This window comes from Rhinatrema bivittatum, chromosome 8 (assembly GCF_901001135.1).
Source record: "Rhinatrema bivittatum chromosome 8, aRhiBiv1.1, whole genome shotgun sequence".
NCBI classification, from domain to species: domain Eukaryota; kingdom Metazoa; phylum Chordata; class Amphibia; order Gymnophiona; family Rhinatrematidae; genus Rhinatrema; species Rhinatrema bivittatum.
Genome location: NC_042622.1, coordinates 71,695,193 through 71,712,446, shown reverse-complemented (window position 1 = coordinate 71,712,446; position 17,254 = coordinate 71,695,193). Strand labels below are relative to the sequence as shown.

Below are 17,254 nucleotides of genomic sequence, written 5' to 3'. Positions count from 1 at the left end.
GGAATTGAAAGGAGCCTCACAGACTGTTCAGGGTCTTCTCCACCTCCCCCCAAATGCATTGAAAGTCCCAAGTGGCTTTATTGGCCCCACACCTAGACCCCTGTTCTCCTCACAGGCTGAAAGTGTAGGTTATACTTGTGGCAAGACCCCTTACCCACTCAACATCATACAAAACTCCAGTTCGGGGTCCATAACCCACACCCATTCTCTCATGCTCCCAGAGCGATGGGGGTTATTCTGGAGGAGGGAGCTATCCACACTCGCTTTTACTCTGCTGCCCCCACTTCCAAAATGGCACAAGCAGGCAGGGAGTTCCTTCGACACATGCAGGCAGAAGAAATAGTCCTAGGGTCTCTGTTTTACAATTTTTGTCTTGAGATCTCTACATGCATTATTACATTTTAATAGGGAGCATTAACAGTGTGAATGGTTGCCCAAGCTCTGGTGGGAGCTTCAATCTGGACAGAGCTGTAGTCCAGGGAGATGGTCTTCTAGGAGGAGATGGTAACTTAGGGATGCTACAGTGTCACTACTTACCAGGATGGGTAGAGAATGGCAATAATTATATCATTGTTACCAAAGTGTCTAAAAAGTACAACCAGATATCATCAAATGCATTACGGGTAACATGCAAACAATAAATTATATCATAGAATATGGACATTACTGACACAATTATGGTTCCAGGGTTTTAATATAAGATTACCATAGTTATTTCTAAAACACAAAATGCCAGGGCAGATGTGAATATACCTGGGCAGATGTTAATCTTTAGTTCTTCTGCAATGAAATTGATTGTAGCGAAATCTGTAGAGTAAAAAAAATGTTTCTCCACCGGCTCAGAGGCAATTTCTTTCAGCTCGTCTTCCACAGCCTTCCCAACGCCAACAGCATACATAACAATACCTAAAATGGACAGCAAATATGATATATGTATATTATTGTCTCTTCATTTTGTGGTAGATTTATATCTATAACAGTACTGGGAAAATACCAGAACATTCTCCACTGATGAAGAAAATGTGATATTCTCCCCGTCCCCTACATTTCTTGTCTACCCTTGCATTATCTTAATCACTCTGTGTATTTTCTCTCCCATCACTCACCTCACTCCCTACCATCCATTGCCCCACGCTGCATTCTCCTCTCTCTCATTCCTTATCTCACTCTTGCATTTATATTTGTAAGGCAGACTACCTAATCAAAAGTTCAAGGCAAGCTGCACAATACATACACACAACAATGATAAATAAACCAGCAAGCTTTCATCCTAGGTTTAGAATGTAGACATTTCCAGCCAGGGGAGCTTCCAGTGGGAGTAAAGTTTTCCTGTCTGATAGTTCAGTCCTTCCGCAAAAGGGTGAGCATTTGCTCTGTGGTTATAAAGAAGACTCCATGAGTCACCAGGAAATCATCAACCAGCAAGTGTTGTGCTACCTAGGACAGGAGAGGGAAGATTATCTTTCCTTTCCACATGAGAAGGTTAGAGGAAGCTCAGCAAGCAGAGCTCAGAAGTATTACTTTTCCAAGTTCAAAGGCAGAAGGAGCCTTATCTGGGGACTGAATGCAACCAACCAGGTACTGTGATACTAATTGTCTGTGGAAGAATCTCCTTGGGCCTCACAGCATGGAGCCATCCCCCACTGGAAGAATCCTGATCCAATTTTTCCCCTACTCTACAATATTTGAAGGAAGGCTCTTGCCTTCTACAAGGAGTGACCTGAGAAAGGGGATAACAGATACAATAATAAACATAAACAATAAAATCAAACCATATTAATAAAAAGCAATACAATCCTATTCTCCACCCCCAGCCTTCTCCTCCCTTCCATCCCTTATCTCATTTCCTGCTTTCTCATCTTGATGGTCCTTTCTCACTTTCCCCATTCCTCATTCATAACTTCCATTCTCTCTTCTCCCTTGTTCTTTTCTCACTTCTCTCCAGTTCTGCATTCTTTCTCCTAGCCCCTTCCCTCCCCCTTTATCTCAAGATTCCTCTCTTCAGTCCCTCCTACCCCCTTACCTTCCCCTTACCTTCCCTTCTCCCTCTATTTCCTTCCTTTCTCGTCTACCTCTCTCACAATTTGCAACTCATTCTCTCCTCCCTTCTGTTCCCGTCTATCACTTTTCCAATCCCTGCCCCCTCCCAGCACCTTTCCCCCAACCATCCCTTTGCTTTTTCCTCTGCTACCTGCTTCTTTAGCTTTCTTGGCCCACTCTGTGATATCGTCCTGGGAACGTCCATCAGTAAACACCAGTCCAATTCTGGGCACGTTTTTGCTGAGTGGCCGGGCCCCCTCTGCCTCTGAGAAGCTCTGCTCCACCATATGTTTTAGTGCCAGTCCTGTCATGGTCCCCTTTTCCATGTACTCAGTCTTCATCACTGCATTCTTGATCTCCTCTGCTGTGCTAAACTGGCTCAGAGGGAACTCTGTGCGCACACGACTGGAATACTGCACCAGCCCCACCTGTGTCCCACCGGGGGACACATCCAGGAAATCGACTATTTTGGTCACAAACTCCTTCACCAATTGAAAGTTCTGGGGCCGAACACTCTTGGAGCCGTCAATAACAAAAACCAAATCAACGTGTCTTGATTTACATCCTGAAATAAAAGATAAAGATCATTAAGGCAGGAGAATAATGTCCAGCAATGTAAGTGTAGTTCCTCCCTCCCTAACACCATGGTCAGAAAACTCTAGCAAGTGAGGGGTCTCTGCTCTTTATGATGTCAAAAGGATACTTTTTTCCTATGTTGAGGACAGCATCAAATAGAGGCTCAGTTTGGACTGGGAGTAACGTGATAGCCTGTGTAAAAGGCTGATGCAATATCATCACGTAAAATACGTGCATCTAAACTGGGCTCACGTTTTTTGAATGCGTGCACATCCACCTCTCCTGGGTGCTTGATGCAATAGGCAAATGAGCTGCCGTGCTACAAGGGATGTGCAATGGAAAGTTTGTGCATCCCTAGTGCTCTGCGTTGGGTGCCCAAGAGAGTTGGTAGGGCTGTTCCCGATTGGTCCTTTTCACTGACAATAGGCAGTAAATGAAGGAGTGAATAAATTCATATTAAGTGCCCAATACTTAATATTATTCACTCCTTCACTTACTGCTGGCAGGCGTTCCTGGACTGGAGGGGGGGAGGAGGATTTGGAGTCTGGCAAGGGCTGTTTTACCACAGGGAGTTCAGATGCGCCATTTCAGGTAAAAGACACCCAGGTCTGGCCCTGCTTGGCCTATTGGGCCAGACCTTGGGGATTCTGTTTTCTGTGGTTCCCCCTATGAGGAACCACAGAAAGCAGGATTTTGTTTGTTGTTGTTGAGCCCTTGAGCACGGCACAATTCTGCTTTCTTTGGTTCCTCCTACTTGGTATTATGTCAGTATTAATAGGAGAACTCACACAAAGCAGGATGTTTTGGTTTTTTTCCGGTGAGCCCTTGAGCATGGCATGCTTTAATGCCAGCTCCTGGGCAGGTGCTAAATTTGCCTTGGCCATGCTGCAATTTTTGACATTGCAGGGTATTAGCTAATAGCCTCATCTAAATGGAATTTGCATATGATGAGCACTATTAGCTGTGCGCTCGATTGGACACGTGTTTTGGATGCTCTAATCCCCATATTGCATCGGGGGTTATATTAGTGTTTCCAAAACTTTTGTCCAATAGAGTGTTACCCTGTGCGCTAGTCTGAGCGCACTATATTGCATCGGCCTGTAAGTTTTTTTTTTAGCAGAGGTGGTTTCTGGAGGTATTGCTATCCAGGGAAAAGATGCAGCGTGTCTCTGTTCATGATCGGGGCCGAGCTCTCCAATAGCCTGTGCTTGAGCTTGTGTGTTCACTATAATTAGTGAAGTGCAATTCTACTGTTACTACTATAATACATTTCTAGAACTCTACTACATATACACAGCACTGTACAAATATTCATAAGAGATAGTCCATGTTCTGTGGAGCTTACAATCAAATCACAACATATAGACAAAAGAAATCTGAGATTCAGGAAATGCATTTATTACAATTGAGAAGGTTAAGACCTGGAACAGCCAGGCTTTAACAAGAGGTAATAGCAACTTCAGAAAGGAGGGATTTTAGGTGAAATATGGCCAGAGAGAGTGACCCACCACCTTAGGAAGACTGTTCCAGGTATACAGTGTAGCATGGTGGAAAGCATGGAGTCAGGAGCTGATGACAGGAGAAGGGCACAGATTAGAGCAGTGTACCCGATGAACGGCAGACACAGGGAAGGGTGTAGGGATACTGATATTGCTGACCAACAAGAGATTCATATGCAGCAAGCTGGTGAGCGGGAAAGTTATCTGGGAAAAGTTACCCAGATAGCGTTTGCCAGATATTCAATGGAACTTGTCCAGAGAAGTGTTCTGATGAATACAGCTAGATGAAGTTATTCAAATAACTGCAGGACAGGTATTTGTCCACCAGACTTCCCCAGTTCCTTTGTCCAGGACGCTCTGAATATCAGCGCAGTACTGCAGTGAAACTGCAGCCAGGACTAGCCCCAGCGCCACCTCTTCTCATCAGATTACATTTTGTATGGGTAGCAAGTCGCCCAGGCAAAATCTAACCAGGGAGTGGGGGGAATAGTCAGATCTCAGATTTTGTCCGGCTGATTCCAAAGTTAGCTGGACAAACCCTTTGAATATTGACTTGTTCCTCTGTTTTATGTGAGTTAATGAAGTATGAAATTATGAGGTCTATATTCAGATACAATCCAGATAGCAAAATTAACCAGATAACTTTGCAAGCACATTCAATAGTGCAGCCACACTATTGAATGTTTCCGACTATAACTTTAGCACAGCTCTTTGACTCAACCTGATTTAGGGGGTTATTTCCCAACTGGCGTTATGGCCTTTTCACATCCGAAAAACGCCTTAACGCATGCAAAAAGCACCATAACGCACGGTGTGATGCTAATTTTGAAAAGGGGGAGGAGTTTTGTCAAAGTGGGCTGGGGCATTGAGCTGTGCAATGTGTGAGAGAGAGAGAGAACCTAGCTATAAGGCCCTTCAAGTAGTTAGGTATTTATATCTCTATAGGAGGCCCACCTAGTAACGTGAGGTGAGGTTTAAGTAGTAGTGTAGGGGTTAGGGGCCACTTTGACATATAGTGTGAGATGTCCGAACAGAACAGTGCACTCTTGTGAAGATTTGATGTCCTTCGGCTCTGGCATAGTTGCAATGCATAGATACTTTTTACATGCAAACCTTGTAGATAATTTTCAAAGAGAAACTTTGTACGTTTTTCCATTTGCATATTGTCTACAAAATCCATGGGTCAAACATACTCATGGACTTTGCACCTGCTTGTTGCCTGGGCAAAATTTTCATGCAAAAAACCATGCGTAGATTTGACTTTCAAATCTATGCAAGTTATTTGCTAGGAATGTGCATGAAAAAAATGTCATTTTGTGTTGCAATGTCATTTGGATTGTTTGCTGTTATGTCATTTCATTACAGTTTGTTGTTTATATAACATTTCCATTGGAATTAATGGGGGAAGAAATAAGCAAGCTATTTTTTGCCTATAACCAGTGCCCCTAACCTCCCTTGATTATTGGCAGTGGGAGAAACCACATAATAAGCTTGTTGCCACATAACTGACAACCTGCCACAGAATAAACATACCTGAAGCTTTTCTACCTCTTAATTCAATCTTTTGAAGAAAGCTACAACCCCTTCAGCCTCAGATCACTCTGCTCCTGCTCTAGACCTTCCCCACATAAACAGCCTGCAGGGAACAAGAGTGTGGGAGAGGCTAAGGCTGCAGTGCAGTGATATTCATTCCCAGTCCTTGAGGACCGCAAACAAGTCGGGTTTTCAGGATATCCCTAATGATTATGCATGAGATAGAGTTGCATGCACACTGTATGCAAATCTATCTGATGCATATTCATTAGGAATATTCTGAAAACCCAACCTGTTTATGGCCCTCAAGGGCTGGAAGTGAATATCATTGCACTAGCAGATGAAAGAAAAAGCACTCTGCTCGCTAATCCAGACTCTTTCCTTCTGTTGTTCCCTCTACCCCCTTCTTCTGTCCTGAAAGGAACAGGAATGGAAAGGTGAAGGTGAAGTCAGGAAGGGAAAGGTGAAGTTGAAGTCAGGAAGAGAAAGGTGAAGGTGAAGTCAGAGAAAGTAGTCAGAATGTTTGATCCCTTAAAGATCTCTTAAATCAAATCAAAGATTATTTTTATATAATTCCTGGATGGAGTGATTCCCCATTAGAAGAATTTCATCTTTATACAAAGGTTCTTGTATCTGCATATGTGATTAGTCTTATACAATTTATAAAGAATTGGATATATTTTTGGAAGTTTGCAGCTGCTGGTGTCTTACAGCTGGCAGACAGCATTAATTTCAAGTCATAGAAGCCTTGATGACGGACACTACTGCTGATACTTTTCAAAACTTGGGCTAATTCAACCTCTTTTTGTAACTGTTACCATGTGTCCAATATATGTGCACATATCTTTCTGTGAAATTAACAGCATGACGAACTGCTGATGTTAAGGGCATTTTTAGCATTCATAAGCTCATTATACTTGAAAGATGACAAATACTTTCTAAAAAAACCCCCACAAAAAGAATAGTTATATTATTTCAATTCAGAATACAAGTGACACTTTGTAACTTATTTGTCTTAACTTGATAAATTGTTCATTTTTGTACTTGGCACTTTTTATTTATTTATATATACTTTAAATATTGTTTAAAAGCAAACAACATAAATGATTTCAATAAAACAGTGACTTTTTTTTTTGTATAGTCAGTGGTGTGAATCTTTATGCAAAATTATACAAATTTGCCACATAATTACTGCAGAGATTTGAAAATTCTGCACAGAATTTGCTAGGGATGTGAATCGTTTTAGGACGATTAAAATTATCGTCCGATAATTTTAATATCGTCTTAAACCGTTATGGAACACAATACAATACAGATTCTAACGATTTATCGTTATAAATCGTTAGAATCGTGAGCCGGCACACTAAAACCCCCTAAAACCCACCCCCGACCCTTTAAATTAAATCCCCCACCCTCCCGAACCCCCCCCCCAAATAACTTAAATAACCTGCGGGTCCAGCGGCGGTCCGGAACGGCAGCGGTCCGGAACGGGCTCCTGCTCTGAATCTTGTCGTCTTCAGCCGGCGCCATTTTCCAAAATGGCGCCGAAAAATGGCGGCGGCCATAGACGAAAAAGATTGGACGGCAGGAGGTCCTTCCGGACCCCCGCTGGACTTTTGGCAAGTCTCGTGGGGGTCAGGAGGCCCCCCACAAGCTGGCCAAAAGTTCCTGGAGGTCCAGCGGGGGTCAGGGAGCGATTTCCCGCCGCGAATCGTTTTCGTACGGAAATGGCGCCGGCCATACGCGTATGGCCGGCGCCATTTTCCGTACGGAAAATGGCACCGGCAGGAGATCGACTGCAGGAGGTCGTTCAGCGAGGGTTCCGGCGCCTCGCTGAACGACCTCCTGCAGTCGATCTCCTGCCGGCGCCATTTTCCGTACGAAAACGATTCGCGGCGGGAAATCGCTCCCTGACCCCCGCTGGACCTCCAGGAACTTTTGGCCAGCTTGTGGGGGGCCTCCTGACCCCCACGAGACTTGCCAAAAGTCCAGCGGGGGTCCGGAAGGACCTCCTGCCATCCAATCTTTTTCGTCTATGGCCGCCGCCATTTTTCGGCGCCATTTTGGAAAATGGCGCCGGCTGAAGACGACAAGATTCAGAGCAGGAGCCCGTTCCGGACCGCTGCCGTTCCGGACCGCCGCTGGACCCGCAGATTATTTAAGTTATTTGGGGGGGGTTCGGGAGGGTGGGGGATTTAATTTAAAGGGTCGGGGGTGGGTTTTAGGGGGTTTTAATGTGCCGGTTTTTCGATTTTCGATTTTTCGATTTTTAATGATTTTTAACGATTTTTCACGATATTTTACCCCCCCAAACGGCAACAATACGATTCCCTCCCCCTCCCAGCCGAAATCGATCGTTAAGACGATCGAGGACACGATTCACATCCCTAGAATTTGCTAACTCTTGTTGCAGAAACTTGAAAAATCTGCTGCAGGAAATCAGGAGCTCTCTGCATATAACATTATGAGGAGAGGTAGGGGAGAGAGAAATAATAGGAAGAGAGTGGCTAGACTAAGGAACAGAGTAGCTGCTCTCTGCTCTGACCTGTCTATTCTAACCTCACCCCTCTCTTCCATTCTCTACACAGTATAGGACAGGAAGGGAGGGGCCAGGGGAAAACAACAGGTGGCAAGGGGCTGGATTAGGGAGCAGACTAGTTACACTGTCTGCTCCAGCCTCATCCCCTCTCATCCTGTTTTTTTTTTTTTTTTTTGCAGGCTGTCTATGCTTGGGGACATCCCTGCTTAATGATTGGTTCTGGCTCCTTCCCCCTCCCCCCTGACAGGCTCAACAAAAATAGTGAAAAATAAAAAAACCCCACATCTTGGAGAACTGGAAGTGAAGCAGCTCTGGAACAAAATGACATTACAGTGTGTCTTTACTTTGGATGGCAATTGATACAAAAAAAAAAAAACATAGCATATGCAGTTGATGTTTTTATGTCTTTTTAGAGCAATGGCACATCTGTACTAACACCCTCTCCCCAGCCGGGAAAGCCACCCCAACTCTGCCCAGCAAAAAAAAAGTATGCATGCTGTGAAGGCCTGTTCTATAATTTTAACCAGGCAGAGGGAGTCAACTTTGGATTTTTACCAGGGGTAATGGCTTTGAAAATTGTCCTCTCCCCTTTTCTCATTGTGCTGTATTGCAGGTGGAGCATGAGTTCGCTGTGCCTCTGACAGTGCGGTATCGTCCTATCATATATACTCACGGTTACACGTCTTTCCATCCACCTGCAGTTGCAGACCTGCCGGACAGTCGCAGTAATAGGATCCAGGGGTGCTGATACACTTGAATTCACAGCCATGGTCAATAACGTTGCAAATGTCATTAGCTGGAAACCATAAATAGCCTTTTCAAGTTTTGCAGAGAGCTACCTAGAGACCTAGAAGAAAAACTCGGATAACCTATAGCACAGTTCAAAGCTGAAAACTGTGTGTTGTCATGGTACACTCAAATCTGATTTAAAGGCTCAGCCTGGTGCCATGTGAAAGGTTCCCTGTTCTATCCCCGGGTTGGGTCTTCTGTTCCCTACATGGGCTGGAGATGCTGCGAATGCAGTGTTCATAGCCCCTGGAAATAGAGAGAAGGGGGTGATAGTCACAGCTCAAGGGTGATACCTAATAGCCAGATTCAGGCCCATGATTGCAGAGTTCCAGAAGAAGCCTTGCTGCATAGCCACTAGATGAGGAGTGTCGCTCCAATAACCAGACCACGTGTGTTAGGGGGAAGGAGAGAGATCATAAAATAGGGGGGAAATCCCATGGTAATTGTGATTGAAGGCTTATGGCGCCTGGATCCCAGCACTAGTTCTGAATGAGTTGAAAGCCCAAAGGAGCAGGAGGAAATTACAGGTTCAAAAAAAACCAAATTCAGATTTCCTGGTAAAACAGTCTTCATTTTGGCATAACAGATGCTGAAAGTGGGAGATAATTTGACCCAGGAGGCTGGATGTTACAATTTTCCAGCAGAGCACTCCAGAGGCAAGGCCCAGCTTCCTAGAAACATTTCCTAGCTGGGCTCACCAGTCTGCCATGAGACCAAATTATCACAGGATCATAGATCGTGGGCAGGGAGATATGGTGTTGTGCTTGGCCCTGAATTCTGCCTCCCAAAAGCATTAAGGCCACAATTAGCTGTGCAGCACACCACAACACAGGTATCCCTGCCCATGTTCTGCACTCTGAAGACTAAGGATGCTCCCTTACCCTGGGCATCCTGCTGCTCCTTTCCTGCTCTCCTTCATTGCATTTTCTTCCTCTAGACCTCCACGCTCCACAGCTCCTCTCATGCAGCTCTGCAGAGCTTTTCAGCTACCCGAGTCAGCTCTTCAGTCATTTCTTATTTGCTGAGGTCAACCTATTTCTAGAACCGTATATCAACCAATAACTCTCATACCTGTAAACCTTTGACACCTTTATATCCGTCCTTCATACTCTTTCTCCTACGTCATTCTCTTCCCCACCACACTCATGACTATTCTTCACCAAACCTTTCTTCTTTCCCCATACCATCCAACTCTTCCCCTGATCTTCAGCTTCCAGACCGTCATCTGCCATTCGTCTCTTGCTCTTCCTATATGATCTCCTTTTCATCTCCTCCTTTATCTCTTTCCTACGCTTATGTTCCTTCTCTCTGTAACTGATTCTGACTTCCTAAACAATCTTTCCTCTGCTCATCCACCTACTGCATCTCTTAACCCCACTTTCAGGGCGATGCAATGTCGGCTTGCATAAAACGCGCGCTCAGTCAACATGAGTGCCCTTTCTCCTAACATGAGCCCAGCCACCTCTCCTGGGCACACGATGCATTATTTAAAATGAGGGGATGCGCTAAAAAGGAGGCGCTAGGGAAAATTGTGCGTCTCTAGCACCTACTCCGCATTGGGCGCAGAAGAGAGGTGGCTGTCAGTGCAGGTTAGGAAAACGGATACTCAATCTGAGCGTCCCTCCCCTTGCTATCGGCACAAGATACACAGCCTGGACTGTCTATCTTGTGTGCCTATATTGGGCGCCCAGAATTTTTTTTCAACACATGTTTTTTTACTTCAATCTGTTTTCTCTGGTTCTTCCTACTTAGTATTGCAACGATACTTAAGTGGAGGAATCACGGAAACCAGGAATTTTTCTTTTTCCACTAAGCTCTTGAGCGTAGCATACCCTTTACTGCAGCCCTGGGCTGGCGTAAAATTTGCTGTTTGCAATGGGTTCATTGGCCATGCGGGAACTTTTTTGAATCGCAGGGATTAGCTAATATCCTCATCTACATGGAATTTACATGTGATGAGCGCTATTAGCTATGCGCTCGATTGGACGTGCGTTTTGGATGCACTAATCCTCGTATTGCATCGAGGGTTATGTATGCATGTCCAAAACGCGCATTAAGCCGTGCATTGGCTGCAGCATCACAGTATTGCATTGGACTATTTATCTCCTCCATTGCCCTTTAATCTCTTCTTTTCTTCTTGGTTTATACCAAGCTATCAGCTCTTCTGCGTGCCCGCTTCTTTTCCTTCCCCCTTCCCATTGGCCATTGTTTTCACCATCATGAAAAAACCCATCCTTAACCTTCTCTCCTTAGCCAGCTACTATCCAATCCCTCTGGCGCTGTTCTTTTCTAAAAATGCTCAGCTTTGCTGCCATTTACACTTTTTCCCTTATAGGTTCTGTCCAGTGTGACTTGACCATGCCATCCTACTGAGATGATTCTAATCTAACTTTTTTCCTCGTTTTTACTCATGTTTGTCTTGCATTTCCTGCTGCTGTTATGATGAATCATCCTACAGTTCACTCATCTCCCCAGTTCCTTGTGTACCTGATTCTTTCTTGTGTTTGTTTTCAGGAGGATTTTTTTTTAATCTAGAAGTTTCTGCTTTCTTTGGGCTTTCTGGCTCAATTAGAAGCAGCATCTCAGGAGATGAAGCCCCAATAATGTACATTCACAATGACTAGGGCCACAGACCATGGCTCACTCCAGACCCCTGTATGTGAGTAGCCTGAGTCTGAATATTAGGCGTCACTGTTGTGTGACTGCTGAGATACCCTTCCTTCCCCCAGCAGCCCCCCTCCCCCCGAATCACTGTGTACAGTGTCTCCTCAGTATCTCTAACCCCAATCAGCCCAGGGAGCAAACGCCAGGCTTGGGAATTGAGTCCCAATCTTCCATATGGTAGTGATGGCTCTGCTTCTATCACTTGTTGCTTATGATTACCTTGTTAGCAAGCTTTCTGCTTCCCAAATGATTACAAATGGGGTTCCTCATAGGCCCTTTTCATTCACTTGTATCTTTGGGTCTGCCATTTCTAGCTTTGGTAGGTATTACTTCTACTATTACTTATCATTTCTACAGCAGTACTCAACGTAAGTTCCTGAAGACGTCCATAAACTGCCATTAATCAAGCTGCCTTAGGGAATAGCCACTGCTATTACCGGCATTAGTAACATGGGATCTATTTATTGTTTGTGTACTTGCCACGTACTTGTAACCTACATTAGCCACTGTTGGAAATGGGATGCTGGACATAATAGACCCTCAGTCTGACCCAGTATGGCAACTTCTTATGTTCTTATGTACAAAAACACATAAGAGACAGTCCCTTCTCAGTGGAGCTTATAACCAACTTCTATGCAGATGATTTCCAACTTTACCTGTGCTTTCCATGTTTTTGATCACCTAGAAGAATCTATTAATGGAATCCTGTCATTTACAGAAGTGAAAGATGGAGCCTCTCTACTTGACCTCCTCTTCTTCTCTTTTTTCCCCACCTACTTCAGACACCTTGTACGCTAAACCCGCAGGATCCTCGATGCCAGCCTGGCATTTTGTTTGCATGCTACACAGATCCAGCTAATCCACAGCTACTAAATGCTAGATTTTCCTTACATTTGTCTATTAAATCACTATTAAACAGCATATACTGTACATGCCTTGGCCCTTCGCTCAGCTGAATTATGGAATTCTTTACTCCTTGGTCTCCTACAGTGTGCATGTTGCACTAGACTCATTTATGATATTCTGACAGAACCTCGTTGTTCCACAACCTTCACACCCAGTTTTGTATGCATTTTATCCTAACTCTTTGCCCTAAGGTTTTTCTTCCACTCTATGTTCACTCTTTTTTCTCTTTTTTTTGCTACCTCTCTTCTTTGTTTCCTCTGTTCTCCTGACCAGGTTCCCCTATACCAGGGGTTGTCAACACCGGTCCTCGAGAGCCACAAATAGGCCAGGTTTTCAGGATATCCACAATGAATATGCCTGAGATAGATATCCACACAATGGAGGGAGTGCATACAAATCTATCTCAGGCATATTCATTGTAGATATTCTGAAAACCTGACTTGTTTGTGGCTCTCGAGGACCGGAGTTGGCCACCCCTGTCCTATTCCATGAAGGAAGCAATAGCCATATACTTAGTAGCTCAATTTGCCCATCCATTTTGGGAATATGTGATGTCCTACATACCTTGGCATGTTTTTCCATCATCCTGAAGTGCATAACCCTCATTGCAGCGGCAGTAATAGCCATTCAGCACACTGACACACTCGTGTTGACAGCTGTGATTTCCAAAGGAGCAGTAATCAATCACTAGAAAGGGAGAATAACAAGTATATTCAGAGAAATAATAAGAATAACAAAGTGCGTACTGAATGCATCTTTCTCCCTCTCCTCTCTGCCCTCTTCCCACACACAGAGAGGCCCACCACCGAAAAGGTACAGTACAGGCAGGAACAGAGCAAGCTTCACACACACAGGCCCATCACAGAAAAGACACAGCACAGACGGTACAATTCTCAGTTTTATCCTGCCACACATATGCACACACACACACTGCTCATCATAGAACAAATACAACACAGGCAACAGCAGTGCAAGTTTCTCTCACACACATACATAGGTATTGCTCACAGACGAGAACAGGTACAGAACAATAGTAGCCCTTCAGACACTACTCTGTAAATGTGCCTCTCAGGGAAATAACTCTAAGGGTACAAATGGCACTCCATTTGCTTGACTCACTCACTGCTTGAACACGGCCAGCTCATGCATCAGTTATTTTAATGCTGCACAATGGGACGTGAACTGACAGTCTAGCTCATTTCCCATCTTTGCTGGGATGTGCATATATTTGTCTTGTAACTTGTTTTGCTGGCGGGGAGGGATCTTTATTAGCTGGTGTTACTGCTGTACTGTTGCATATTGTGATATTCTATACTGTTTCTTCTAAAACATTAAATATAAGATTAGAAAAATAAACAAAATAATGAAAAACTGTGTTTGTGCATAAACACAGCCTGTTAGAAACAGAATATAGTAGCACTGTAGTATTTAGTAATAGAAAGTGATCAGAGCTTTTCTTCTGTTGTACTTGAAGCACTTTTTTTCTTCCGTTTCAGTCCCTAGGAAATGACAAATGGAGAAGGGCCGGATTAGAGTGTTTCGTCCGTCGGTCGCAGACGGCTGAGACCGCTCTGCCTCACCTCTCTTCTACCCTTTTTCTCCTCCCTTGGAAGGATGGCTGCCTCCGCTGCTGGTTGCCGAAACCCTCGGCGTCTCCGAGACAGCATGGGCATCCCCGTCCGCCATGCTTCTTCCTGAAGCCTCCTAGGGCACACGCGCGCACGCTGTCTACGTTTTTGAATACGTCATGGCGGGAACCTTGGGGGCGGCCCCACCGCAAGACGTCAGTACTTCTGGGTATTTAAACCTCCGCTCCGCTCCAATACAACGAGTTAGCAAGGACTTTGGTGTTGCATCCGTTGGTCTCAGATGGCTTCGCCTGACATGCCTCACCTCTATTTCAGCCTTCTCCACCAGCCTCGGAAGAATGGCGTCCATAGCATCTCCTTGCTGCACCCTCCAGCTTCCCTGGAGCAGCTCTGGTGCGGTGTTCCGCCATGTTGACCTGAGGCCTCCTAGGACGTGCGTGCACACACGCCTCACATCTTGTAGCAGTGTTGGCGCGAACCTCAGGGGCGTCTCCCTCGAGTGACGTCACTGCTTCCGTATTCAAAAGGTTGCCCATTTGCTGACTCTTGCCGAGTTAGCAACAGATTGGATTCGCTCCGGTCTGAAGCTGCTCTGCCGCTTCTACTCTGCTGGAAGCCACCTTCACCCTCCGGGGTTCTACTAACCTGGGTACCCGCTCCTCGGGGGCCCTTTGCTTATTTCCAGGTGCCTATCCTATATACAGGTACTCGCTCCTCAAGGGCCTGTGTGTCTATCCTGGTGCCTGCTACCAACTCTTCAACCTGCTGGAACACTACCTATCAGCTACAGAGAGTGAGTACAACTTCTCCCAGTCTGTCCATCTACAGCTCCTCGCTGCTCAACTGCATCAGACCCTAAACCACCATTGTGGAACAGGTCTCCTCTGCCGAGGATTACAGAGTATTAATATCTAGCCTCTCTCTCCTGCTCATTGGGAACTCTATCTACTCAGCTACCAGGGAGTGTGTTATAACATCTGCCAGTCTGTCTCTCCTACAGTGCCTTACTGGACATCTGCTATGGGGCCTTACACCACCATTGTGGGACGGGTGTCCTACGCCAAGGATCACAGACTGTTGCTATCTACTCTCTACTGCCACCTCTGGTGGACCATGCTAGCTGTATAATAAGAGATACATTCTCTGTGTTTGTGCATCTGAGTCTAGCCTGGTGCTTCAGTTCCCTACGGGGCTCCTCCCCGTAGGAGATACCATCACTGTTGCCCCTGAGAATCCATCAAACACCTCGATATCATAACAGATTGCTAACTCCATGGATTCGGCTCAGCTCACCACATTGCAGGCCATTCCAGGCCTGGCCCAGCGAATCACTGAACAACAGAGCACGCTGGAAAGCTTGACTGTGGCCTTTAATCTACTGCACTCACAGATGAATGCTTCTACTACCTCAGGTAAAGAAGAAACACTGCTAGACGTGACGGTTAAAACAGTTGTACCCCTCTCCGCTCCTATTCGGTTCTCTGGAGAAGCCTGGAGATGCAGGGGATTCCTCAACCAATGCTGTATACATTTTGCACTTCAGCCTAACAATTTTCCAATAGCCTATGCCAAGACTACGTATACCCTGTCTTATCTGGACGGAAGAGCACTAACTTGGGCTTCTCCGCTGTGGGAGCGTGATGACCCCATCCTGAAGGACCTTGCTGGGTTTTTGGAACTGTTCAAATCCGTACTTGATGACCCAGCCAGGTACACAGTCACAGGATCCACATTGGTTCATCTACAGCAAGGTAATAAACCTTTACCAGACTTCGCCATCGAGTTTAAGACTTTGGCTTCAGAGTTGAACTGGGATTCGAGATGCCTGAAGACCCTTTTCTTTGAAGGCCTGAACCTCTGACTGAAAGATGAATTGGTGGCTCGAGAAATGCCTGAGACCTTAGAGGACATGATTTATAACATCTGCCAATCTGTCTCTCCTACAGTGCCTTACTGGACATCTGCTACGGGGCCTTACACCACCATTGTGGGACGGGTCTCCGACGCCAAGGATCACAGACTGTTGCTATCTACTCTCTACTGCCACTTCTGGTGGACCACACTAGCTGTATAATAAAGGATACATTCTCTGAGTTTGGCATCTGAGTCTAGCCCGGAGCTTCAGTTCCCTATGGGGCTCCTCCCCGTAGGAGATACCATAACTGTTGCCACTGAGAATCCACCAAACACCTCGATATCATAACATTCAGTTTTGCTACTCTGACCGCTTCTAAGCTGCTTGCTTGGATTCCTCTCTACCCTCCAGAGTATCTCTCTCCTACGGAAGCTCTGGGTACCCGCTCCTCGGGGGCCTCTCATTTCTACCTACCCTTCGGGGTTCAACTGCTTAACCTTAAGGACACCCGCTGCTCAGGGGTCCTGTCTGCTTTCTTTCAGGAACCCTCAGTGCTCCTAGGTACTCGCTCCTCAAGGGCCTATTCTGCTCAGGGTATCCTGCACCTCGGACCATGGGTCCTTCTCTTCATTCTACTACCGAAGGAAGTTTATCAGTACTGCCACTCTGTGAGTATCAATACGCTCCAGCTCTTCCTATTCCACCCTTCAGGTTCACGGCCTATCCCGTCCTGCGGAACACTACCGGACATTTGCTATATCTGGGTGATACCATCTACCACAGAGACTGAGCTTACTGTGATATCGCTGGACTACAGTACTGTCCATTCCTTGGGCAAGATTCAACCTTATCAACAGCAATATAATAAAGCTTTCTTTCCTTAGTGTCTGCTTACTAAGAGTCTAGCCAATCGTTGTGGTTCCCCACGGGGCCCCTCTCCGTGGGAGGAGTCATCGCCACTTCGACCGAGTCCACAAATATGCCATAAACCCAACATAGAGAGCAGAGTTGCTCTTCTCTTCTCTGACCTGTCTTCTCCAGCCTCACCGACCCTCCTTCTGTTCCCTAAAGCTGTCTAGCAGGGGATGGGTTGCAGCTGGAAGCAGAAGGCTGTTCTCCACCAGTGCCTCCAATCCCACTCAGCAGACAACAGCCCTCAGCCCCTTCCTCCCAGGTGTTGCTTTTTTACCTGGGGACAGGAAAGGAGGGGCTAGAGCAAGCACAGCAGTAGAGTAGCAACTTTCTGGGGATTCAGAACTCAGCT

General features: G+C 45.7%; 1 protein-coding gene across 1 annotated transcript in view; it reads right to left on the bottom strand.

Annotated features, from left to right (window-relative positions):
• The window catches only part of MATN4 (matrilin 4), a 108,221-nt gene that overhangs the window by 13,674 nt on the left and 77,293 nt on the right, over window positions 1–17,254 (bottom strand). The window contains exons 6-9 of the mRNA XM_029613443.1: window positions 13,111–13,233; window positions 8,861–8,983; window positions 2,192–2,605; window positions 754–906 (exon numbers count right to left, since the gene is read on the bottom strand). Of these exons, the coding sequence (XP_029469303.1) occupies window positions 754–906; window positions 2,192–2,605; window positions 8,861–8,983; window positions 13,111–13,233 (813 nt within the window). The remainder of the gene's footprint in view (window positions 1–753; window positions 907–2,191; window positions 2,606–8,860; window positions 8,984–13,110; window positions 13,234–17,254) is intronic.